This window comes from Ochotona princeps, chromosome 24, assembly GCF_030435755.1.
Source record: "Ochotona princeps isolate mOchPri1 chromosome 24, mOchPri1.hap1, whole genome shotgun sequence".
Taxonomy (NCBI): domain Eukaryota; kingdom Metazoa; phylum Chordata; class Mammalia; order Lagomorpha; family Ochotonidae; genus Ochotona; species Ochotona princeps.
In genome coordinates this window covers 2,778,444-2,804,371 of record NC_080855.1, presented here as the reverse complement: position 1 = coordinate 2,804,371, position 25,928 = coordinate 2,778,444, and the positions used below count along the sequence as shown (strand labels likewise).

The 25,928-nt window shown below is 52.5% G+C and overlaps 2 protein-coding genes and 1 non-coding gene across 4 annotated transcripts; 2 read left to right on the top strand and 1 right to left on the bottom strand.

Moving 5' to 3' along the window:
* The first annotated feature begins 191 nt into the window (after positions 1-191).
* Positions 192-9,619, top strand: BUD31 (BUD31 homolog). The gene is made up of 4 exons (XM_012931093.2): positions 192-313; positions 7,337-7,459; positions 7,628-7,794; positions 9,453-9,619. The coding sequence occupies exons 1-4, from the start codon at positions 220-222 to the stop codon at positions 9,501-9,503; spliced, it is 435 nt and encodes a 144-aa protein (XP_012786547.1). The 5' UTR covers positions 192-219; the 3' UTR covers positions 9,504-9,619.
* On the top strand, positions 8,669-8,788 carry LOC118758761 (small nucleolar RNA SNORA17). Its single transcript, XR_004995843.2, has one exon. It is a non-coding gene; the product is annotated as a small nucleolar RNA SNORA17 (small nucleolar RNA).
* A 126-nt stretch (positions 9,620-9,745) lies between the features above and the next one.
* On the bottom strand, positions 9,746-25,872 carry PTCD1 (pentatricopeptide repeat domain 1). 2 transcript variants are annotated; one of them, XM_058681159.1, is made up of 9 exons: positions 25,759-25,872; positions 23,542-24,023; positions 18,337-18,477; positions 16,791-17,009; positions 15,013-15,114; positions 13,292-13,996; positions 12,236-12,352; positions 11,963-12,145; positions 9,746-10,221 (listed from the first exon to the last, which is right to left on the bottom strand). In XM_058681159.1, the coding sequence occupies exons 2-9, from the start codon at positions 23,995-23,997 to the stop codon at positions 10,039-10,041; spliced, it is 2,106 nt and encodes a 701-aa protein (XP_058537142.1). In that variant the 5' UTR covers positions 23,998-24,023; positions 25,759-25,872; the 3' UTR covers positions 9,746-10,038. The 2 variants fall into 2 exon arrangements, with proteins under 2 accessions (XP_058537142.1, XP_012786542.2); XM_012931088.3 differs by lacking the exon at positions 25,759-25,872 and adding an exon at positions 24,208-24,289.
* Between the last annotated feature and the right edge of the window lie 56 nt (positions 25,873-25,928).

Here is a 25,928-nt window from a genome sequence, read left to right as displayed (position 1 = left end):
GTTTCAAGTCTTCCCAGTGACGTCAGAAGTGAGATTCTGTCATCCTCCTTGTCTTACACATCAGCGAACACATTGAGGCAGGTTAGGCACTTTCTTCTCCCCCGGAAGACAGTTCCTTAGGCTCCCGGATTTTCACTCCCCCGGGGGGTCTGGGACGCCCAAGCCCATTTGTTCCGTCTCCCTTGCCACAGATCGCTGCAGATCCTCTTGAGAGAAGACATGCCTAAAGTGAAAAGAAGCCGTAAAGCTCCTCCGGATGGCTGGGAGCTGATCGAGCCAACCCTGGATGAGTTAGATCAGAAGATGAGAGAAGGTGAGTGGGCTGCCGCTGCCTGGGGCCCCGGGTCAGGGTGCCGGCGAGGGGCCACACGTGTGCACAGCCCCTGTGTGCAGCCGCTGGTGCGAGGCTGCTCCCGACCGCTTCTGTGCTGCCGCTTCAGGAAAAGCCTGAATGCAGCAGTCTAATGAGAAAGCCCTTGCAGAGGGGGGCTTGCCCACCTGAAAGGTTTCAGGGAATACAGACCGAAAGGCTGAGTCTTCTATCTTCAGTCATTTAATACTTTAGTGTGTTTATTTCTACAAAGTGTGTGCATTTGGAAATGCTGTATTTTCCCTTTCACATTTTATGAAAAATTTCAGTGTATTTTTTTTTAAGATTTATTATTTTATTCAAAAGGCAGATATACAGAGAGGAGGAGAGACAGAGAGGAAGGTCTTCCATCCGTTGATTTACTCCCCAGGCAGCCGCCATGGCCAGTGCTGGGCCGATCTGAAGCCCGGACCTTTTTCTGGGTCTTTCACGTGGGTGCAGAGTCCCAAGGCTTTGGGCCATCCTCCGCTGCTTTCCCAGGCCACAAGCAGGGAGCTGGATGGGAAGTGGAGCAGCTGGGACATAAACTGGCACCCATATGGGATCCTGGCGCTTGTTCAAGGCGAGGACTTTAGCCACTAGGCTACCACGCCGGGCCCTTTTAGTGTATTTTTTTTCAATGATCTTACTTGAAAGATGGAAACAAATGTTCCATCTGTTGGTTCACTTTCCAAATGCTCCTGACAGCCAGGGCTGGTCCAGGCTGCAGATAGTAGCCAAGGCCTCCGTCTCCCTGGAGGTGGTTGGGGCCCAAGCACTTGGGTCATCTTCCACTGCCTTCTCAGGCACATTAGCAGGAAGCCAGATCAGAAACCAGCACTCAGATATGTTGTGCCGTACCAGCCCCAGTGGTGACTTTTGAAAGGAGGCCCTTATTTTGTATTTAAACGTAACAGGTATTTCCCTCCAACAAGAAGTGCTCTTTCTCTTAGGTTTATTTAGCTGTTTAATCTTTTCTTTTTAAGACTTATTTATTTTTATTACAAAGTCAGACATACAGAGAGAGAAAGAGAGACAGAGAGGAAGATCTTTCGTCTGATCATTCACTCCCCAAGTGGCCACAATGGCCGGTCTGTGCCAATCCAAAGCCAGGAGCCAGGAACCTCCTCCAGGTCTCCCACACGGGCGCAGAGTCCCAAAACTTTGGGCCATCCTGGACTGCTTTCCCAGGCCACAAGCAGGGAGCTGGATGGGAAGTGGAGCTGCCGGGATTAGAACCGGCGCCCATATGGGATCCCGGCGCATTCAAGGCGAGGACTTTAGCCACTAGGCCACGCCGCCGGCGCCTAGCTGTTTAATCTTTCAGCATTTCTTTGCATTCCAGTTTTGGATAAGCAGATGTGAGACCCAGTTGATTCTGCTCTTACTGGGACCGTGAAGGAAACAGCCGTGTGAGCTGTGACAGGCAGCGCTGGATGCCCAGCCGGAGAGTGCTCTGGGGTGTGGCTGACTGGTGAGGGGAGCAGCCAAGCCTGGTGCCTGTCTGGCTAAGTGGAGACATGGACGTGGCAGTGTGCCACATTGAGAGAAGGGGTGGCAGGGTTTGCTGTAGCACTTGTGGTCCAAGAAGGGAAGAGCTGCACAGTGGCTGAAGGACGGTGGTTCTGCACCTGCTAGGTGTGTCAGTGACTGTGTCGTGGCTGCCCTGTCTCCCCCACCCAGCAGGGCCTCCCCACAGTGGTCGCAGTGTGCTGTTGTTGCCGTCGGTTGAATTGTTAAATCCCTTGTAATGGAATGCTGTAGAGTTGAAACACTAGACACATTTTCCTGACCGTTCCTTGCCTTTCATCTGTGCACTGAGACTGAGGGGAGGTGGGAGACCAATCTGGGCACTTGGCACGGGGGCGTTCTGCTGGGTCCTGCACACACGGGAGCAGAGGTTTGTCTCCTGTGGCCTGGTGCGCTCAGAACCTCCTCAGCAGCCCAGGCCTTGGTCTTTTCCTCATCCCCGAATGACTTGGGCTGGTAAATGAAATTGGGGCACCTTAGATATGAAGATGCCCATCTGTGGAAGCAGAATCACCTTGATGAAGCAGAAATAGTTCTAGAATGGGGCTGGTGTTGTGGCACAGTAGGTTAAACCACCACTTTGCAACACTGGCATTCCATGTGAGCACTGGTTCCAATCCCAGCTGCTCCATTTCGGACCCAGCTCCCTGCTAGTGCACGTGGGAATAAAGCAGATGGTTTGAGTGCTGGATCCTTGCCAGCTACATAGGTGAGGTGGATGGAGCCCGGGCTCCTGGCTTTGGCCTAACTCACCCCTGGCCATTGCAGCCATTTGGAGAATGAACCAGCAGATAGAAAATCTCTGTAGGTCTCTGCCTCTGACTTCAGCGGGGTGGGGGTAGGGGGGTTGCATTTGGAAGGATAGACCAGGATGTTAACAGAGCATATCATTGATTCTTTTAAAAATCTGTTCTCTCCCGGCAGCTTGGCGGCTGCTGGGGGCATCTGAGCCAGGTTGGACTCAATGCTTGGGGCCCTAGCTCCAGCTGCCGCTGCCAGGCAGTGGGCAAATCTAGGGCTCGCCTGGATCAGAGTTTTCTCCCTGCACAATGTATACACTGAGGGGATCTCTGCAGCTCAGATCCCTGACTCTGCCCACCGCCACCATCTTTGAGTGGGCAGGTGAGTTTGATCTGGGGACTTAGATGGACGGACCTCCCAGCAGCATGGCGGCTGCTGGGGGCATGTGAGCCAGGCCAGAATCAATGCTTGGTACCCTAGCCCCAGCCACCGAGCCAGGCAGTGAGCTCTGGCGTCTTGAGGAGGTGGAATTACTGCCTAGGGACATCCATGGATAAGGCCACTGTAAATGTAGGTGAGGAATGAATCCTGAGGGACTCCCAGTGACAGGTGAGGGGTCTGGGACCTGATAGTTTGGAAAGGAGAAGCCGAAAGATCTGTATGGGTCAGACTGATACACCAGCCCACGTGGGAGTCCTGAGTTGGCCTTGTTAGCATGGAACATTGCTGACCACCACACGCCAATTCTATGTGAAAGCTAGGACTGGGGGTCTGTCTAGCAGGGGTAGATCCCAGTACCTGACTGAATGTCAGAACAGGGGACAATCACATTAGGCAGAGTCATGTCACTAACCAGCACGCATGAGAACCAGGTCCAGGGATAGATTGTGTGGGGGATGTGTGAGCCCAACCCTGTGGAAGTTAAGTCCCATTGGTTAGCTTAAGAGTCGGGGTGGTGATGGGCTGAGCTAGGTGTGACCATCTGCTACTGAGAATAGTCTAGGCAGGTCCAGGCTGCAGCACCCGCATGTGCATCCTAAAATATGGTGGGGGTTGGACCCAAGCCACAACATCCTCCAGCTCATACAAGGCCAAGGTGGAGGGGCAGACTATGCCGGGTAAGGGCCTAACAGCCGTTGGCATGCATGAGATCTGGGTCTGGGAGTGGGTAGAGGGGTAGAGTGGGGGAATTTGGGAAACCCCCCCTAGCGGGTCATAGCTTCTGCTGATAAGCACATGGTCCAGACCTGGGGGTCAGGTAAGCTGGACAGGGTAGCTCCATCCGTTGGCAAGTGTGTGGGTTGGTTTTGGAAGGGGGTGGGCCAGGCAGGGCCAAGCAAACCTTAGCTCACTGGCAAGTGTAGTAACCAGACTGGAGTGCAGGTCATGCTGGGCTAGGTTGTCATGCCTACCAGTTTGCATGAGCCAGGGATGGGAGCAGAGCAGGGCCAGGTTCCATCACCCACCAGCAAAAGTTGGGACTGGGGGCAGGCCGAATCAGGCCAGGCTACAGCATCCAAAGGCAACAGCCAAGACGGGAGGGGCTACGCCAAGCTGGGTCAGAGCAACCACTGACACGTGCACAATCTATGACTAGGAACAGGCCTGGTTGGGGAGCTAAGGGGATGCCCTGGCTGGGTTGCGGTTCCCACTGGTGAGTGCACAGGCCGGAGTGGGCGCTGCTGTCTAGATATGGCTGCAGTATCCCTTGGCACAAGTGTGGACTGGGTCTGAGGTGCGCCAGACTGGGCCAGACTCCAGTATCCACTGGCGAGCGTGAGAACCAGGGTAGGTAAGGACAAGCTAGGCTAGGTCTGTGCCCCTGCTGAGCTGTGTGTGAGTTGGTGTGGACCAGGGTTGGCTGGACTGTAACGCCCAACAGTAGAAACTGGAATGAGTGAAGGCCAGTCAGGAAAGGCCACTGTTCCTGCCAGGACAGGAGGTGGACTAAGTAGGGCTGGGCCATGAACCCACTGGTGGACGTGATCTGGCATTGAGAGAGGTTCTGATGGAGGAGCTTGGGGAATTCCTCTGTGGGGACAATCCCTGCAAGTGGGCACACGAACCACGATAGGAAGCAACCCAGACCAAGCTAGGTAATGGTGTACCCACCATTTGGCTCAGGACTGGGGAAACCAGACTGGGCCAATTCATATCACCCTCTGGTGAATCCAAGTGTCAGAATGGAGTGTGGGTTGGGCTGGGCTGGGTCGCAACACAACCCAGTTCACATGAGGGCCAGGACTGGGTGCCAGCTGGGCTAGGCTAGGCAAGGCTGTAGCCCCGACCAGTGGGCTGGAGGGTGCGGTGGGCCAGGCCTAGCCAGACTACAACACCCACTGGCAAATGTCAAGGTGAGGCGGGCCAAGCTAGATCGTGCCACATCACCCAACCAACACATGTGAGACCAATGGGGGAAGGAGCAAAACTGGTAGGGGAGATTCAAGGGGTTCCTGTGCTGAACCACCACTCCCACTGGAGATTGTGAATTGAGGGCAGACCAGGCTGGGCAGAGCTACAGTATCTGTTGGCCTCGTGTGAGCTGGATTAGGGAAATGCCAGGATGGGTTGACTGTTCCTTCTGGTGCATGCTTAAGTCAATGTGGGTGTGGGTTGGTTGGGCTTTGCCAGAGCATCAGCTGGTAGATGCTGGCACAAGGAGCAATTTTAGGTTAGACTGCAGAACCACCTGGAGAACACAAGATCTGGGAGTAGGAATGGGTCCAGCAGGGAAACAATGGGCACCTCCCTCTTGGGTTGCCACTCCAGCTGGTGAGCATAAGAACCAGGACTGGGGCAGGCATGACTAGACAGAGTGACACCCGCTGGCATGTGTTTGGGCTGTATAGTGGGGCTGGTTGGGTTGAACTAGACTTCGGTGCCCATTGACATGTATGAGAGCCGAGTGGGATGTGGAATGGACTAGACCAGTCTGCTGTACATACTGACATGCACAGGAACCAAGGTAGGGAGTGGGCCTGGTGGAGGTTATTGTGGGTTGGTGTAACTAGATGGCCACTCCCACTGGTATATGTGAAGGCCAAGTGTGTGGTGGGCAGAATCAGGCTGGGCTGCAACAACCATTGGTTTATGTAGAAGACAGGGCTGAAAGCAGAACTGACCCAGTAACTGCAGCCACCAGTGTGTGCATAAACTGATTGGAGTGACGGACTGTGCCAGACCCTCTATTGGCTGGCAGGCAAACACAAGAATCAGGTCTGGTGGGCCCAGTGCAATGACCTAGTGGCTAAAGTCCTCACCTTGAATGAACTGGAATCCCATATGGGTGCTGGTTCTAATCCTGGCAGCTCTACTTCCCATCCAGCACCCTGCTTGTGGCCTGGGAAAGCAGTCAAGGACGGCCCAAAGGCTTGGGACCCTCACCCACGTGGGACACCTGGAGGAAGTTCCTAGCTCCTGGCTTTGGATCGGCACAGCACTGGCCGTTGCAATCACTTGGGGAACGAACTATCAGACGGAAGATCTTCCTCTCTGTCTCTCCCTCCTCTCTGTATATATGACTTTAAAATAAAAAAAAGTCTTAAAAAAAAAATCAGGTCTGGGTTCACCTCAGAAGTTTCTTTGGGGAGTCCCCCAACTGAATTGCTCGATTCAGAACCCCAGCGATGGAGAGAATTGCAGGTTCCATGGTCTGAACATGGAGTGCTTGTGTCAGAGTTGGGAATCCTCAGTGGCTTAGGTGGAGCAGTAGACAGCATATGCAGGTGCACAATGTCCATGGCAGTACATTGGAGTCTGTAGAAAAGACCTGGTACCGTAACAGTGGACAGAGGACAGAAAAAATTGATCAACTACCCCAGCCAAGTGTTGGCAGTGAGTATCTGGGCAAATGGAGGCTCAAACCAGCGCAGTCTGGAGAGATTTCATCGTGCTTGGAATGGCAAGATCAGCAGTAATTCAGAACTGTTGAACTATCGAAACCTCATGAGCAGGACCCTCAGAGCATGCCCCTCATCGCGGACCCTGGCATGGTGTCAGGTGGCTGTCCTCCAACCCAGGGTACAGAGGCGTTTGGGAGGCTGGGTGTGGCTTCTGTCCTTATCTCCTCCCTTCCCCCAGATACAGGAAAGAAAAAAAGAGAATGTGAAAATGGTGGTCTCACCCACCTTCCTGTAGCCCCTGACCCTTATCACCCTAATCAACTGTGCAAAAATCATGAAAAAAAATTTTTTTAATTAATGGAAAAAATGTTTTATGATTTAGTTAAAAAGACATTTTAAATTCAACAACCAATGTCAAATCACTTAGCTTATTATTTTTTTTTACTGTAACTTTATTCAGGTATAAAATTCACCCTTTTGAAGCACGTAAAGGTGTTTTGGCATGGAGTCGTGAGGATCCATGTGTCATGGTCTCAGAAGCTCACCCCCGTTCCTGTCTGGATAACAGCCCCCTGTAGGGCTTCATCATATCTGGGCTTTCTCTCCTTGGCATCCAGGAACATCATGTAGTTTTGTGTGAAATGGAGTTGTTGCTGGGTCACAGCTCTTCACATTCTCATCAGCATTGTAACAGGCTCCACTGCCTCTACACCCTTGCCAACTGCTAGCTATTGACCCTCATTTTGATGGCAGCCATGGTGAACGTACTGTGGTATTTGCTCACTGTTCCTGATCTATGTGTACATAAAGCCCACGCCACTCTGTGTAGACTAATCCCGCCTGGCCAGCCTGTCACACTACTTTCTCTCCGCAGCTGAGACAGAACCTCATGAGGGGAAGAGGAAAGTGGAATCGCTGTGGCCCATCTTCAGGATCCACCACCAGAAAACCCGCTACATCTTTGACCTCTTCTACAAACGGAAAGCCATCAGCAGAGGTAATTGGCCAGATTCCCCTTTGGTGCTCTGTACTTTAAGTAGCTTTTATAGTTCCTGATATAAAAGGGCTCTTATTCTTGCTCAAGTATCCATTTGTCTTAGCACTGTTGTGGGAGGGACAAGGCTTTTACACCATGGTCTGGTGACTTTGCCCCATGTATTGACAGAACTCTATGAATACTGTATTAAAGAAGGCTACGCAGACAAAAACCTGATTGCAAAATGGAAGAAACAAGGCTATGAGAATTTATGCTGCCTGCGGTGCATCCAGACACGGGACACCAATTTTGGAACAAATTGCATTTGCCGGGTCCCAAAAAGCAAGCTGGAAGTGGTAATGTCTGGTGATTGAGTTTGGTGCTGTTTTCAGTTTTCAGGACTCAATTCTAGGTCCTTCCCTGGTTGACTCCAGGGGATTGATTGTATATTGTTTGTCTGGGCTGGATGTCCCTTGGCTGTCCTCCTGTGCTGAGGGATCTGTCTCGGCAGGGTTTGGCAGTGACCGTGTGGTATGTCTGGAAGCCAGTCGGAACTCCACTTTTGAGCAAGCAGTTGAACCCCTTATCAGGATACCCATGCCATAGGTGCTGGGGGAGCTATCATAGTCAGCAGGCGTTCCTGTCCTCTCCTTTGGAACTTCCTGTTCCAGAACTAGGGTAGGCACTAGGCGGAGGGCTTAGCCCTCTAGGGAGCTAAGCGGCAAGGGAGGTTTCTTGGACCTACCCCCAAAGGAACTATTTGGGCAGCTCTTGCATAGGCAGCAGATGATCTGTGTTTAGTCAAGTCAGCACACACATCTTCCTGACTTGACACAGGTGCTGTATCCACATGGACTGTTGATGTCACAGGAGAGCTTCACGTCTCACCCTGGCCGTTAGCTCCATGTGCACCATATAGAAGCTCAATTACAGGTTATTGTGCTGTGGGGAGTAGGTGAGGGTGTTTCCATGCGAGAAGGCCCCATGGTGTGTTGGAGACTGCCTCAGCTATGACTCTAAAAGAGGCTGCTTTATGTACGTCTATATTTATTTTAAAGGCAGTTACAGAGAGAGAGGGAGACAGATCTTCCACTGGCTCACTCCCCAAGTGGCCCAACAGCTAGGGCTGGGCCAGGCTCCCAAAACTCCATGTACATCTGTCCCATCTTGGGCTGCCCCAGCCACCCACCCCTGACACTTTAGCAGGTAGCTGAATCTGATGTGGAACACACTGCCCCTTGAGGTGTTGCTGTGCCCCACGTGTGTCAGCAGGCTGCAGAGCCAAAGGCTGCTATGTCAATGCTTCGCGCTCTGGCCCATGAGCACCTGAATGATCAGTAGGCAGACAGCAGGTGGAGGGGAAAAAATGTGAAACAGCTGGGATTGGAACCAGCGATCATAGGGGACACAGGGTTATAGCTCAACCTGATGGGCCACAATACTGGCCCTTCCAACAGGCTGGGTTAGAGTGCACTGATTCCTCCACAGGATCTTACTTGCTTAGATGATGGTCTTGGTCCTCCAAAAGTTCAAAAAAGTGGAATAAACAAACCACAGTTCCTGGGCCTTCTGGACAGGCCCAGGCCAGGCATCAGGCCATACCTATCCTGCACAAGACAGTACTGCCCATGCCCCCTCCAACAAGTTTCCCTGGACAGAGGAGGCCCGAGGTCCCTGGCACTGCCTCTGCACAGCTGCAGGTCTGTATCTGCTCAGTGCAGGCCATGCTACACTTGCTTAACAATGAGGAGTCTCAGCCACACAGATTTCTCTTTCTTGGTAACTCTGTATTGAATTTGCAGACACACATGTGCCCATCCCTGTAACTTCAGTGTCAACAGTAGCACTTTGTCTTTGTGAAGAAATAAAATTTGTCCCACCCAGAACTGTCAGGTTTCTGAGCCGTGTCCTGCAGACAAATCTCTGCATAAGGGTTGCTGTGCGAGTGTGCAGTGGGTGGGGATGGGTTGGGCTGGGGTGGCAGGGGCAACACCTCAGCCATGCTCTCTTGCAGGGCCGCATCATCGAGTGCACGCACTGTGGCTGCCGGGGCTGCTCTGGCTGAGGCCCTTGGACTCACACCCTCCCCTGCCTTGGATTCTACGGCTTCCTGCCTCTCGAGCAACACACTTGGCTGGGAGCAGCTCTTCTGCCAGAGCAGTGCCCCGCGCCCAGAGTGGAGTGTAGTCACATGTATTCATCAGCTTTGATTTGTAAAAATAAAACTTTTAAACCTCTTGGACTCTGTAGTCATTCTTTCAGACTGGTACTCTGTAGACCCCAATGGGAGAGCCAGGCCCGGGAGACCAAAAGTCCCAGGACAGTTCTGGGTCTGCCTTGTGGATGCTGTGTGAGCCAGAGCAAGTGCTCTCATTGGGAGCTGTCAGGAAGTGACGTGTGAAGGTGGCTTAAGCTGCTCTAGAGTGTCCTGTGGACATGGCATCCTGGGCGGGCCCAGCGTGTATCTTCATACCAGCACCTGAATAGGCTCTCAGTCTGGCCAGGCCTTTGCTTCATGCTGGCCACATCAGCACAATCACTTGTCGTTAGTAGGTAAGCAACTCCCCTACAAGGCACTGTGAGGGCTGGTCCACTCCCGGTCACCTGCGCCCAGAGCTTCCGTCCACATCAGCCTCTGTGGCACTGTCCTGGTCCCCCTTGGGTTTGGTCCGAAACTGCTGCCAGGGGTGAGGGGTTTCCTCTGCCGGCATGCCTTTCAGCCACTGCTTGTAATAAGCCCGGAAGCCATCGATCTTCTCCAGGTAGGTGTTCTTCCCCTTGTACTGCGAGAACAGTACGGCCATCAGCAGAGCCTGACCGTTAGCCCAGTGGCTGACACCCCGCCCACGGTGCTTGCCTGCAGAGAAGCAGACCTGGCAGAAAAGTTGTTTCCACCTTTGGCACTGGATACTGAGAGGGATCCTATCCAGGCAAAGCTGCCATGGAGTGGGGTAAGTTCTCCAGGCACCTAACATTTGTCTTCCTGAATGTCTGCTGTGGTGGACTCTTACATACCGATGTCACCCTAGCACTTCAAATGACAGTCACTCCCCTCAGCACAGCCTCCCAAGCTGTCTCCATGGAGGTGTGGGAAAAAGGAGAAAAGATAAACCAGGCAGACACTAAAGGAGCTGCAGGAGCTGTGCAGAACAGGTGACAACATTGTCAGAGACACATGAAAGGTTTTAACAGTTCTAGCTTGAATGTGCCTAGTATTGCCTGAAAGCACATAAAGAAAAACCTGACAGAATCCAAAGAAACCAGCTGCCATCTGAGGTGGGATGAGCAGCATTTGAATAAAACTAGTCTTCAGGCGTGTGAGTCTTGAGATTGTTGAACCTAACACAACCTCTAGGGGGTGCTGCACCGTACACTGAAGATAGAACACTGACCCAGCAGTTCAGAGGTGCTGGGCTCTGTACTCGGGCACAGCTGTCCAGCCAAGCCTTCACAATGGAGCCCACGCTCCGACCGCTTGGTGTGTCCCTGCCACGGTCTCCCCCTCATCTGGCTGTGTTCTTCCTCGCCATAAACACTTGGGATGCTCAATACAGGAGGTGATGCCATGGACCCAAAAGAGCCAACACCAGAGCCTGATGGCCTCCGGACAGCAGCAAAGGATGTGGCCACTACCACACAACGTGTCCTGCCCTGCTGCTGACCAAGACAGCAATGTGCATTTGAGGGGAGAGAGAGGCAGACGCCGACAGGTAAGTCTGAACTACAGAAGCCTGGGATTCAGTGAGGGGACCTCACACATGCACATGCACTTAGCAGTTACAACATGAGGGGCTTGAAAAGCTCGTGAGATGATGGGCCCAGCACGGAGCCTAGCAGCTGAAGTCCTCACCTTGCACGCAACACGATCCTACATGGGCGCTGGTTCTAATCGTGACAGCCTCACGTCCCATCCAGCTCCCTGCCTATGGCCTGGGAAAGCAGTCAAGGTCGGCCCAAAGCCTTGGGACCCTTCACCCGTGTGGGAGACCTGGAAGAGGATCTGGGCTCCTGGCTTCAAATCGGCTCAGTACCAGCTGTTGCGGCTCACTTGAGGAGTGAATCATCAGACAAAAGATCTTCCTCTCTGTCTCTCCTCCTCTCTGCATATCTGACTTGCTAATAAAAATAAATAAATCTTTAGAACAAACAAACAAAAAAGATGCACATCTTCCATGAACTTAATGATGCCCCCTCATAGCTTTAGGACTGGAGTGTGCACAGTTGGGGCAGGGAGCCACTAAAGCATCTCTAAGGCAACAGCTGCAGTGCAGACCTACAGGACAAACAGGAAAGTCGGGAGGGGGAGGGAATACAAACACCCTGAGGCAGGAACAGCTGGTGATGTCCAGGAACTGTCTGCAGGCCACCTGGGCCTGAGAGCCAACTCAGGCAAGACTGGCCTGAGATGCAAGATGAACCGGCGGGGGACAGACCTGTGAATGCCCCAGAGGAAGCTGCTGGTCAGTTTAAGCAAGGGTATCCTCAAAGGGGCTTGGAATGGGGTGAGACTGGGGATGCACATACCCGGTCAAAGGTGGGTGGGTACTGGGCAGCAAACTCCAGCTGGCGGATGACCACCTCATTCACAGGGACCGAGTTCTGCCGCATGTCCTTGAGGATGTCAATGAGGTAGCTGTAGTCCAGTCTCTTCAGGGCTGCGTTGATGAGGGTGCTATAGATGTGGGTGTTGGGGGTCATCTGGCATTTCTAGAATGTCATGGGCACCACTCAGTCAGAAAGGTGATGGAAGTGCCTGTACCAAGTCTGCCCATTCCTGCCCCGCCCAGGCCTGCTCACCTTCATGTCTGCAAGCAGCTGCAGGCCATCCCGGTGCCGGCGGCACCCAATGGCCAGGTTGCAGAATGTCTGCAGGTTCGGGATGACGCCCCTCTTCGCCAGGACTGGCAGCAATGCCTGTGAGGGCAGACATGGCATCACAAGGGCCCTAAAGAGCCTCCCAGCGCAACCCTTGCGCTGGACACTGGAGGTCCTGGCCCACAGATCTCACGGCTCCCTCTGCTCACCTCATCCCACCACTGCCCTTAGGTCAGCACTTGAGACCTGGGTCCCCTACGGCCTGCGCTCAGCAGCAGCTCCTTAAAATCCCACCGCTCTGCATGTACGCTGTGCCAGCCAGTCCAACGTGCTGTTCACTCTCCACCAGTACCCTCCACATTCCTGCTCCTCCCAACTGCAGGCTGTATCAGGGCTCTGGTAGCACTGAGTCCTGAGTAAGGGCCACACTGACCAGAGCGCTGAGGTCCCTGTGGAAAGGCTCCACCCAGCACAGTCTCGGGACTCTCACCTTAACGTCTGCAAGCAGGCGAGCTCACCCAGAAGACTATGGCCTGAGGACAGAGCACTCAGGGCAAAGCTGCTAGCAAAAAGCCATCACATGGGCCCGTGGCGGGGGCGAGCTGGGCTGTGTTCACCCTAGCAGTTACAAGCTGCTTGAGATGCCTGCATCTCTCAATGGAGTGCCCGGGTTTGGGTCCTGCCAGACGGTGGTGGGCAAAGTTCCTGCAAAAGACTGAGCTCCCAGCTCCTGGTTTGGCCCAGCTTCAACAATCATGGGCACCAAGTGAACCAGCAGATGGGAGCACTTTCTGTACCTCTCAAAACAAAATTAAATTAATTAATTAAAACTGAAAAGCTTGTGGTGCAAGTTGACAAAATCCTGTCAGGCCCTAATGTCCCTACCTGTTTGTAGGGAGAGTCACAGAGCAGCAGGGCCGCCTGGTGGGATCAGAGAACTCACAGACGAGATGCAGTGAGAAGGGTGTCTGGCAGAGTCAGCACAACGTGCCGGGGACGAAGGTGGCTGCAGCACCCGGGCCTGCCCAAGCCCCTCACCTTTGCGCCCTCCAGGTCTCCCAGCTTGCTCTTCTTCCTCATCAGTGTGTTGAAGAACGTCACATCGGCCTCCACGTGGTACGTGTCAAGGGCGCTGAGCAGCGAGGATTCTGCAGGGCTCCCAGACTCCATGACCTCAGCCAGCAGTGTGAAGGTCTTGATATCGGGCTGGAGCCCGTGTTCTCCCATCTTGCCCAGAAAGCCTTCTAGGCCCCCCATCAAGGCCAGTCTGTGAGCCGGGGTAGTCACAGTCCCAAAGGAGACCACAGCCTGGGGGATGGCCCCAAGGCTCAGAAGGTTGACCCCCGACTCCAAGGGAGATGGCTTTGAATCCACTGGGGTGAGGGCCACTGTGTGGCTGGGATCAGCCCTGGCTTCCCTCTCAGTCCGAGCCTCACCATGTGCTCTGGCCTCCAGAGACCCTGAAGGTTCTTCAAGTGCCTGAGAAGGCTCCAGAAACAGCTGCCTCTCTAGGGCCTCCACTTGCAGCTTGGCTAACATGCTGGCATCTGCCCTGGCCGGGGCTCTCCTCATCTGCCGGCCACCTGCTGGGGGCTGCAGCATGACCTTCCCCTCCCTGGACCTCAGCAGCAGCTCAGAGGCCACCTGTGGGTCCCCCAAGCCGCAGTCCCGGGTTGCCCCCAAGAGCAGGTTGTAGTTGTGCAGGTGCGGCTTGAGCCCCAGACTCAGCATCTGCCTCCACACCTGCCAGGAGAGGGACAGTGTCAGTCGGGCGCTCCCGCCTTAGAAGGACTTGGGCAGAGGGAGTCCTGGGAGGCAAACACAAAGGGCGCAGGAAGATTCTGGAACATGTTTAATTCCACACTACACAAGTCTAGCAACTAAGAATCGCCAGGATTCCGGAATTGCTCTTCCCACCTTGTGTTCATCCAAAACTGTCTAGTCTCACCTTCGGCCCTGTCCCCGGGGTCCCTGACCTGGGGGGTCTCTGCCAGACTTCCTGTGAGCTCCTCTAAGGGACGCTCGGAGAGGCTGGGATCCAGGAGAGCCCAGGCTGACCCTGAAGGCTGGGATTCAGCAGTGTTTCCCAAGTGCCCACTGGGAGCCCAGCTGCAGAGGAGGAAGCTGGGCAAGAGGGCCACTGCCCACAGGTCAGGGTCTCAAAGGCAAAGGTCTTGTCAGCCACGTACCTCAGGAGAGGCTGGGAGAGCAGCAGAGGCACACAGCCTGTCCATGGCAGCAGAGAGCAGGAGCAGGGATTTGGGTCTAGGGTGGATGAACTTTTAGTTCCAAGTTCCACAGGTCTGCCACTTAGTGGCTGTGGGACCTCAGACAAGTTACTTGTCCTTTGAGAACCTCAATTTTCTTGCCTGCAGAACGGGCCTATCAGTGCTTATCCAGAGCAGTTCACCAAATACGCCACATGAACAGGCCATTCGCCTAACAATTAGAATAGATGTGGGCCAAAGAGTGGACGGAACCAGACCTTAGTTTGTGAGGGTCAGAGGGGGGCTGCCAGAGGCTGCTTCCCAGAATTCTGCAGGAGTGGTATGAGCACCTGGTCCAAGGCTGCCCCAGATGTCAGGAACTCAGACTCAGTGCAGACAAACCACATGGGCATCTGCTGAAATACAGATGTGGAGACAGGGGTCCCAGTGGACAGGGAACCTGCATTTCCGCAGCTCCCAGTCAAGGCATAGCCGAGGTGCTCAGAAGCGGCAGCGCACAGAGGGAGCAGGACGGTGGGGGAAGGCACAGACCTGCAGGGCATACCGGAAGCCCGTCTTCTTGTCCTGGATGCAACCCATGAGCAGGAAACTGAAGGTCTCCTCTGTGACCACGTGCCCCTTGTGGATGATTTCCTGGGAGCAGGAACAAAGTGGCCCTACTGAGAAGCCACAGCAGAACCCAGACCAACTGGCTGGTGTCTGCAGCACTTGGGGGTGGGGGTCAGTCTGCAATCTTTTGTTTTTAAAAATTATCTATTATCTATTTGAAAGTCAGAGTCACAGAGAAAAGAAGACAGAGATTTTCTAACTACAGGCTCACTTCCCAGATGGCCATGCCAGCCAGTGCTGGGGCAGGCCGGAGCCAGGAGACAGGAGCTTCTTCTAGGTCTCCCACACGGGTGGCAGTGACCGAAGTAGTTGGTTCATCTTTTGTCGCTTTTCCCAGGTCATCAGCAGGAAGATGGGTCAGAGGTGGAGCAGCCAAGATACAAACCACAGTCCACATGGGGATGCCAGCGTCACAGGTGGCGGCTTTACCTACTAAACCATGAACTTGGCCCCCAGTCTCTAATCTGGAGGAACTAGTACCCAAATGTGGCTCAGGGTTGGAACCAGCTCCTGAGCAGAGCAGCCCTACTGTTCCCCACTGGGTCCCTCTTTCTGGCCCTGCACCCAGTGGGCTTATTCAGTGCCTCTGCAAGGACACCCCAGGAGTCACTGTTTGCCTCTGGATTCTCATGCAGCCGACTTCAAGCTTCCATGATTGGCCAGCTGGGAGCATGGGGGCAAGCACTCACCTCCCCAGGCTCAGCTGCCCCATCAGCGGAGTGGGATCCCAGGGAGCTGGGACATCCCTGCTTCCCAGGCATCCTTCTTTGGACATATCTGGCATCTATCTAATTCTCATGTGACCTGAGAAAGCACTTGGAGCTGCCCGAGATCTCCCTGCTCACCGTCTTCTGCTCTGAGAATTGGGGGTGAGACCCCTTCCTTGTCGGGTGGCGGGGAGCACATGATGGGAGACATTGGCAAAGTCTTCACAAATGTTTATTATGAAAAAACTATGAGGGCCAGTGTTGTGGAGTAGGGGTTTAAGCTGCCACCTGTGACACCAGCATCACATATGGATGCTGGTTCAAGTCTCAGCTGCTCCACTTCTGATCCATCGCCTGCTAATTCGCCTGGGAAAGCAGCAGACGATGGATCAAGTACGTGGGTCCCAGCACCCATGCCAGGAGAACAGGATGGAGTTGCAGGTCCCTGGCTTTGGCCTGGCCCAGTGCTGGCTGTTTGGACCATTTGGGCAGTGAACCAACAGAGAGATTAGTTCTCAGATCTCTAACTCTCCCTTTCAAATGAATAAAGAAAATCTCATTTAAAAGTAGGACAAGCCCATGTTTGGATTTAAAATCTTTTTTTGAGCCCAAGATAAAAGTATCTCCTAATTCCATTTAACCACAAGCATTGTGAAGTCCTCCGGAAGAGCCCTACTGTACCCTTGCACCCAGAACTTTCCGGAGTCGACTTACTCAGTGTCCACTCTGCACTCACTTGTGTTCCTTAAGGCCCTCGCACCGACCAGCCGACCCCTCAGCTCCTTGATCCAGGGATTTCACCCCCACTGGCCCTTCTAGGCCGGGGTCCTTCCTGTGAGCCCTGACTCATCCCTAACGCTCAGAGTGTGAACACCATCTCCAGGAAGTCCTCTCTCCCCAGTGCTCCCCAGCCCAGCCCCATGGAAGGAACACACCAGCATACCACTACTGAGCATCTGTCAGGCCAGGCCTCCAAGAGCAAGGTGTCCCCACCTTGAACACATCCAGGCACATCCTGAGGTCTGCACATTTGGCAGCCACCTTCAGCAGGGCGTGGTATGTTTTCAGGTTCAGCTGGAAGTTTCTGGCCTGGAGCTGCTGCCGGAGTTTCAGGGCGCTCTGTAGGGCAGAGTCCTTCCAGGGGGATTCAGCACAGACATTGAACAGAGCCGTGTATGTGGCATCCGACGGCTCTAGGGCCCGCTTCTTCATCTGTTGAAACAAGAGTAACTTAGAGGTAGCACTGACATCGGCATGCTGCTCGACCAAGCAGCTACCTCCAGGGCACCGCGAGCCTGGTCTTCAAGTCCCTGAATGCCAGAGGGATTCTGAAAGCCGAGCCTGCACCCCGAGATACACTGAAAAGAAGTCATTGTCCCTGAGTGCCCATCAGCCCACTGTGGGTGGGAGCTTCTTGCAGCTGAGTCCTCAGTTCAGAAGATATCTTGGGCTGTGAGGAGGAGTCAGAGTGGATACAGGGATAGATAAAGGGCTTTGCTGGGGAAGCTACTAAGATCTGAACAGAGTTTGGGATTCAGGTAAGAGCAGTGCTCAGCTGCTAGCCACTGGGTTTTGACCTAAGATACTACTGTGGCAGAAGCTGGGTGAGCAGTCTCCAAGAGCTTTCTATGCTAGCTGTACAACTTTTCTACAAATGCAAACGTATTCCAAAGTAAAGTTCAAAAGAAAAAAAAGAAAAGAAAAGAAAGAAACAACAACAAAATCCCGACAAAACAACAAGTAAAGAACTCACTGCTCCCCAACAAAGTGATGACTAACAACAGAGAACAGAGTGGTCTGGCTTTGCAGACAGGAGCCCTGTGGGAAGGCAAGCAACGATCCCCTACATTTAGAAAGGACTGAGCTCTCAACAGTCCCCTACCTACCCCTCACTTGGAGGACTGAACTCTTCTATTTTCGGTTTGGTCTCCCATCCTTCTATGCCAAGAGACCGCCCTTGAAGGTGGTGTTCCCTTATGTCTTGTAGCTACCATTTCCCCTCTCACCTCTAGCTAGAGATCAAACACCTGGGAGCAGGGTGCCAAATGACAAGCGGACTAGAGTGAAGGGCACCCCCAGCTTCTAAGAAGGTTGCAGGAGAAAACTGATGTTCTTCCACCAGTCAACCCCTCCCAGGGCAAGGCTTTCCTGGCTTAGGATGGAAACAGCTTCCTGGCTCTGAGAATGACAAAACTAACACACCCTGTAGGACTTACAAAGGAACTCAGAGCCGTTTCCTCAAAGGTCGAGCTTTGGAGCAGTGTCCCTCTGTGGGCACAGGAAGCAGCTACACATGGTGATGGGAAAGGAGGGGGCAGGGTAGGCTCACAGAGGTCCTGGTAGGTGTTGAAGGACTTGCTGCATCATCTCACTTGGCCCCGAAAATCACCTCCCAGTGTACAGATGGTGATTCTGAGGCCAAAGGTTAAATTTGTCCACTGGGTCCCATCCTGGTAGGCAGCATGTCTGGATCTGCAGCTGCTCTTACTGGCCTCCCAGCCCAGGCTGTCAGAGGCTTGGCCCACCAGGTCACACTCACGTCATTGTAGAGCGCGAAGGCTTTCTTGAGGTAGCCAGCCCGGCCACAGCCCCCAATCAGCACTGTGTAGTTGCACTCCAGTGGCTGGAGACGCTCCTCCTTCAGCATCTGCCTCTCAAACAGGTCCAGGGCCTCTGCTAGCTAGATAAGACAGAGTGACGGTGGGGGGAGGGGGACGGTCAGAGCAGCCTCAGTGACCCTCAGTGGAGGAAGGGAGTCAAGGAGGCTGAAGGACACCATGAGACAGTGCCAGACAGCACCCCGGGGAGCTTCCTCTAACTGCACACCCCTGCGGGCTCAAAGCTGTCTTGGTTCCATTCCCATCCCCTCACCCTCAGTTCCCTCCTCTACTCCTTGATGATTTTCATGGGTCCACTCAAACGATAATTACTGAATGAGCCCAACAAGGTCTACACACTGAGGACGTAGCGGCCAGCAAGAGGAAGCCCCTCACAAAGCGCACATTCTGGCGTCCAAAGACAAACATCAAATGCGGTGTTGCGATCATACAGTAGGGGCTGTGCGTCGAGCCAGTAACCACATCGCAGTGCCATTTCTAATCCCAGTTACCCCGCTTCTGATTTAGCTTCCGGTGAGCGCAACTGGAAAGGCAGCAGAAGACAGCCAGTGACTTGGACCCCTGCTACCCGTGGAAGACACCAGGGCAGAGTTCCTGGCTCCTGGCTTCAGTTTAGCCCAGCTCTGCCTTTTGCAGGCACCTGGGGAGTGAACCAGCAGATGGAACACTTCTTTCTGTAGCTCTTTCAAATAAGTACATCTACACACACACACACACACACACACACACACACACACACACGAGACAAGGTAAACATGCAGTCTGAGCTCCACAAGCCATTTGGGACTGCCACTGCTGGAGTCCAGCTCCGGCAGAGGTTCAGAACTCGCGAAGGGTGTGTGGATGAGGCGCAAAGAGAGAATAAAGAAAGTGACGGACCACCAGAATTCCTTGAAGATAGTGGACTCAGCAATAAAGCCGTCCGCTTTATTTATACAGAATCAGTTAAACTCTGGCTCAGACTTTTTACGTCATGATTAAATGGGTGTTACTAAAGATAATTCTGCTGTTTGTATCACCTAAGGCAAGCTCAATCAGTAACACATTCCTCTTGGCAGGACCCAAAGATCAAAGAAAGAGGGAAAGAATGGATTTCCTCTACCTCTGGAGAGTTAGCACCCTTGATTAGCATAAGATCAATAGAAGAGGATTCTAAGCAAAGGTAACCGTTCTATGCCTCTGATTAACATAGGATCAAAAGGGTGAGTTAACATCCCTGATCAGTATATTGCCAATGAAGGCAGCTGCAATTGGTAAAAACCTTTTTGCTAAATATCAGCAACATCAACTTTCAAGCTCGCATAGATACTATACATTAACTCCGTAGGGGCAGACAATGCCTAGATAGGTTACAGGAAACTCAGTGGGAAAGTCCGGTGTCCAGCAATGGGAAGCGGGCTGCATTCAGGTGGTCAAAGCAACATCTCGCTGGAGCCCTGCTGCACAACGGGGAGCTCCCTGAGGCCCTGCCACAAGGAAGCAATGCTCTTCACACCTTCCTGTTTCCCACATCCACCACGTGGACCCGGCACGTCACATCTTGACTCCTAGCCTGGCCCAGTTCTTGCTTCCACCTTCCTGCTACATCTGACCCTAGGAATCAGTGGTGACAATTTAGAAGTAACAGGGTTCCTGCCACCCATGTAAGAGGCCTGGACTGAGTTCGAGGCCCCTGGCTGCAGCCTGGCCCAGCTGTTGCAGACGATTCGAGGGAACTGGCAGACACAAGCTATCTGTCTCCCGATGCTTTTCAAATAGAAAGAAAAATGCGAGGAATACACTTTTTAGATATGACCAGACAAGACCTTATACAGAAACTGACCTATGAACAAAGACCTAAAGAAGGGAAAGGAGGAGTCACGTGGCTGAGGGCACAGCCAGGGTCCTGAGTCAGGACTGGGCCTGGAGGTCAGGTATCAGCTGAAGTGCCGAACTGCTGCAGCACTCTAACCAGACAGCAGGGGCCGGGGATGAGGGTACACAGGTGACGGGTGGTAGAAACAGCTTGCAGGCTCCGTAAGTATGGTGAGAATTTAACCTTCTCTTTCTTTTAAAATTTATTTATTGGACCTGCATGATAGCATAATGGTTAAGGTCCTCGACTTGAACATGCCGGGATCCCACATGGGTGCCGGTTCTAATCCCAGCAGCTCCACTTCCTATCCAGCTCCCAGCTTGTGGTCTGGAAAAGCAGTCCAGGACGGCCCAAAGCTTTGGGACCTTGCACCCACGTGGGAGACCCAGAAAGAAGTTCCTGGCTCCTGGCTTCGGATTGGTGCACACCGGCCATTGAGGCCACCTGGGGAGTGAAACATCGGACGGAAGGTCTTCCTCTCTGTCTCTCCTCCTCTCTGTACATCTGCCTTTCCAATAAAATAAATAAATTTTTAAGAAATTATTTATTTGGGTCTGGCACAGTGGCCTAGAGGCTAAAGTGCTCACCTTGAACATGCCAGGATCCCATATGGCGTCAGTTGTAATCCCAGTAGCCCCGCTTCCCATCCAGCTCCCTGCTTGTGGCATGGGAAAGCAGTAGAGGACAACCCAAAGCCTTGGGACTCTACCCGTGTGGGAGACCTGGAAGAGGCTCTGGGCTACTGGCTTCAAATCGGCTCAGTACCAGCCATTGCAGTCATTTGGGGAGTGAATCATCGGACAGAAGATCTTCCTCTCTGTCTCTCCTTCTCTCTGTATATCTGACTTTCTAACAAAAACAAATGAATCTTTAAAAAATATATATTCATTTATTTTATTGGAAAGTCAGAAGAGACAGGGAGGAAGATCTTCCGTCTGCTTATTCACTCCCCGAGTGGCCACAATGGTCGGAGTTGTACCAGTCCGAAGCCAGGAGCTGGGAGCCTGTTCCGGGTTTCCCATCCTGGTGCAGGGTCCCAAGGCTTTGGGCCGCCCCCCACTGCTTTCCCAGGCCACAAGTAGGGAGCTGGATGGGAAGCGGGACTGCTGGGATATAAACCCGCACCCATATAGGATCCCAGTGCGTGCAAGATGAGGACTTTAGCCACTAGGCTACCGCCCTCTTTATTTAATTCTTAACTTTTCTTTTTAAAGATCTATTATTTCTTAATTTTAAAGGCAGAAAGAGAGAGATCAATCTTTCAACTGTTGGTTCAATCTCCAAAGGTCCCCAACTGCCAGAGCTGAGCTGATCCTAAGCAAGAAACCAGGAGCTTCTTCCTGGTCTCCGACATAGGTGCAGGGGTCCAAGGACTTTAGCCTTTCTCTGCTGTTTTTCCAGGCCATAAGCTAGGAGTTGAATCCCAAACTGGTGCCCATATGGGATGCCAGAGCTGCAGAAGGAGGCTTGGCCTAACTATGCCATCGCTGCTGCTACTAATTCTTAACTTTTCCTTATGGAAAACTTCAAATGTACACCAAAGCAGAGTAAGTAGCATTGACTAGTATAACTGTTACTGCTTACCCAAACTTACTTCATCCATAGCTCATACTCTCCCTCGATACCCTTTCTTTATTGATTTTCATTTCATTAGTGTGTGAGGAGTTAGACTGGGTGGTAGGCAGTTAGGGTATTCTGGGTCCCCAAGTCATTTTTCTTACCAAATATAAAAGGGAATTTCCCCACCATGTTTTAGATTCACCAGAGCAGTCTCTTCCAAGGGACAAGGGTGCTATTAGCGTATCAATTCCCCACCTGAAGCACCAGCCATTACCTCCAGCCATTGTGTAGGAGGGTCCCAGGCCTATCTCCTTCCTTATCATTGAAAGGAGAACAGGAGCAAGTAATATGCAGATGCCTAAGGCCTGGAATGTTCTGTCTAGCACCTCTCTGGTCTTTTTGTCCCAAAGGCAGATACCTGGACACCAGGAAATTCCTTTGCCCTTGGAAAACCCCCTCTTTGAACTAAAGCTTTAAAAGGGTCCCAACACCCCCCATTCAAGGGTCTTTTCTATCTCAGAACCCCCTCCGTCACTAGGGCGGGAGTCTCCTTTCTTAGTTTTTCTAATAAATCTTACTTTAAAACTAAACTGTGTCGGCATGAAAATTCTTCTTTCCTGCGAGACAAGAATTTGAGGTTGCTGCAGTATTCAGGGTTCAAAAAACCCTACAATATTAGAATGCAAAGAGATAGTGACACAAAGATATTCTGTCTGCTGGTTCACCCCTCAAAGTCCCAGGACAACAAGGGCTGGACCAGGCTGGAAACAGGAACCAGGAACGTAAATTAACTCTCCCACACAGGTGACAGAGACCTAAGCACTTAAGCCATCATCTACTGCCTGCCAAGCTGTGCATTAGTAGAAAGATAGACTGGGGATTGGTGCAATGCTGCAGCACATTAATCTACCTGCTGGTGCCGAATACTACATGGATTCATGTGCTGGCTGCTCCATCTCCCACCCAGCTCCCTGCTTGTAGCCTGGGAAAGCAGTAGAGAATAGCCCAAAGTGTTGGGACCCTGCACCCATGTGGGAGACCCAGAGTAAGCTCCTGGCTCCTGAATTCGGATCAGCTCAGCTCTGGCTGTTGTGGACACTTGGGGAATGAACCAGTGGATGGAAGATCTTTCTATATCTCCTTCTGATTGTATATCTGCCTTTCCAATAAAAAAATAAATCTTTTAAAAAAAAATCACTGAAAACAGTGCACATTTTTGACAAGACGATGTGACCTGCAATCTGACACGACACCTACGTGCTGTGACACAGGCAGCAAGCAGCCCAGTGCCAAGTGTCCTCATAGCTGAGAGGGTGAGGAGAAAGACGTAATGGAAATTCAAGGGAAGGGCTGTAAGAACTTAAGACTGGTGGCAGAATTGATAACAGAACCCGAAAAACTTGGAATAGTTGAAGGCCTCTGGCCCTAGCCAGTGAAGTAGCAGGACTACCATCTCGTGAGATGAAGAAATGTGGGTGAAACAAAGTTGGAACAGAACTTTCTGGCCTGGCTTTGCAGGCTTTGCATGCAAGAATAAGTGCTGAGCGAGACGGCGAGGACAAGATCAGATACACAGGCAGGAGAGAGACAACTCTCGCGGGACCAGCAGTGGGGAGAGGTGAGGCAGGACAGTGAAGCCACTTCGAGTAAAGAATGAAGGCACGCGACATCTGAAGACATCCTTGACAAAACACCAAGCAGCTCCACTCACCTTGCCTTCGTTGATGAGGCCTTTGCACCGGAAGAAGTACCAATGTGGGGTGTTTCTCCGGCCTCGCCATGGTTTGGGCTCCGGATCCTCGTCTTTCTCAGCACTCTGTTCCTGGAGCCGGAGGTCATACAGCTGGGTTGTTGATTTGCGGAACATTCTTCGGGAGGAGTACTTGTCAGAGAGAGTACCAAAGCCTTCCTCCTCCTCTTCCTCCTGAGAGACTGTGGGGCTGGGTTGGCTCAGTTCAGAGCGGCCACTGCTCATGGTCTGTGGGACACCCTGGCCCAGGGGCAGCTGAGAGACGGAGCTGCTGGAGGCAGCTGACACCTGCCGAGTCAGCCACACAGAATGCCCTGGGCCTCCTGCCCAATGGGCTCTGACCAGGCCCAGGTGCCACAGAACCGACAGTCCCATGGGACGGGAGCCGAAGAGCTGGGCAAGTCTCATGAGGTCCATCTCGGACTTTCCTGTCCTGCCAGGACCTGGAATATGTCAGGAAAAACAAGGACATCAGTGAGGGTTCCCAGCCCTGACAGGCAGAAAGAAAACAAGGGGTTCCAAGCAGGGGCTCCATGGATGAGAAAAGCTGGGGTTCAGACTTCAGCTTCCTCAAACAGCATGCACCTCTCTGTCCTGGGGTCCTTACTGTTCTGGTTTCAGTGTTACCTGTAAGCTGGAGTTAACAATGACAGCATCCACACACGCTGGGACAACAACGGACCAAGGGGCGGTCTCCTGTGTAGGGCAGCACCAAACAGGGAGCATTCAGTAGAGCTGTTATCCTCAGTGCACACCTTAAACTCTTTCACATGTTTGGCATGCCAGCAGGCCACCACCCATCCCATAGGTGAATCCCTGATTCACATCTACACCTGCTTCTGAGGTGACAACTCAAGTATGTGGGTCCTTGCCACCATGTTCCCAACTTTGGCTTGAGCCAGCCCTGGAAGTTGCTGGCATTTCGGAAGTGACCCAGAGGACCTCTGACTGTGGCCTTCCAAACAAACAAAATAAAGCAAAACGAAGACAACCATATAACAGCTTGAAAATGTTTTAAGGTCTGGTTACAAAAGAACATGATAATTGGAGAGTACGTAGGGGTGGTGGCAAATTGGAGTGACCAGTGACTGAGGGAGAGCAAGGAAAGGGACATGCTGTGTTCCCACAGTCTTGGGGCCACCCTCAAAACTGGGCGGCCTGGGAGGGGCTGCCTTTGAAGCCAGGGGCCTGTATTAAACACCCCTGACTTAGCAGCCCTCCTCCGCATGGACAAGGCTTCCCACTGGTAACAGGCACGTTGTCCACACGCATTCATTAAAATACACAGAATTACCAGAAGGATGGGCGGGAGGCGTGGAATATTATCATATTCTTAGAATTGTATCTAAAAATTATATCGAATCTGTTCAGAAAAAAGCCTAAAAATTAAAAATCTTTAAAAATATATAATAAAAGGGCCCGGCGCCGTGGCCTAGCGGCTAAAGTCCTCGCCTTGAAAGCCCCAGGATCCCATATGGGCACCGGTTCTAGTCCCGGCAGCTCCACTTCCCATCCAGCTCCCTGCTTCTGGCCTGGGAAAGCAGTCGAGGACGGCCCAAAGCTTTGGGACCCTGCACCCGCGTGGGAGACCCGGAAGAGGTTCCTGGTTCCCGGCTTCGAATCGGCGCGCACCGGCCGTTGCGGCTCACTTGGGGAGTGAATGATCGGACGGAAGATCTTTCTCTCTGTCTCTCCTCTCTGTATATCTGACTTTGTAATAAAAATAAATCTTAAAAAAAAATATATATATATATATAATAAAAAAACAGAATTACCAAGAGAAAGCCAATAACATACAAATAGGCATTTTAGGCTAAGTTAGAAGTATCTGTTCTCTTCCAAATGCAGCACCATATGACAGCACACGTGAGTGGAATTCGTGGTCCACTTTAGGAGTTCACCAGCGGACGGAAGATCTTTCTGTCTATATAGCTGGATTTCCAATTAAAAAATCAAAGTAATACTTTTCTTGAAAGTCAAAGTAGAGGGCCCAGCGCGGTAGCCTAGGCCCTGCAGAATTGCCCAACTTCCATTTACCCACAAACCCACGTGCCGTTTCCGCTCTGTCAGTCAGCTGAAGGATTGTTCGATTTCATAAGGAAAACAAAGGGGGTGACCTCGTTCGCTCCCAGATCTGTTCATCCACCCGGGTAACCCTACCTCTGCGACCCGCCACACCCTCAGACGTTGGCCGGGAACCCTGGTCAACCCGACCCGTCTTAGCCCGGCCGTCACTGCCTCGGTTTCTCCTGACACGCCCGGCCTCCTCCTGTGAAGACCCCACACAGGTTCCTGGAAGGATCGGGCGCAGACGCCGCCGCCCCACGCAGCCCCACGGACCCGGCTTC

Coding starts and splice junctions, on each gene's coding strand:
- BUD31 (XM_012931093.2), top strand. CDS start 220: ATGCCTAAAGTGAAAAGAAGCCGTAAAGCTCCTCCGGATGGCTGGGAG. Junction 7,460..7,627: donor ACGGAAAGCCATCAGCAGAG/GTAATTGGCCAG, acceptor ATGTATTGACAG/AACTCTATGAATACTGTATT. Junction 7,795..9,452: donor CAAAAAGCAAGCTGGAAGTG/GTAATGTCTGGT, acceptor GCTCTCTTGCAG/GGCCGCATCATCGAGTGCAC.
- PTCD1 (XM_058681159.1), bottom strand. CDS start 23,997: ATGGACCTCATGAGACTTGCCCAGCTCTTCGGCTCCCGTCCCATGGGA. Junction 18,478..23,541: donor GCCTCATCAACGAAGGCAAG/GTGAGTGGAGCT, acceptor TGTCTTATCTAG/CTAGCAGAGGCCCTGGACCT. Junction 10,222..11,962: donor ACCCACCCACCTTTGACCGG/GTATGTGCATCC, acceptor CTGTTCTCGCAG/TACAAGGGGAAGAACACCTA.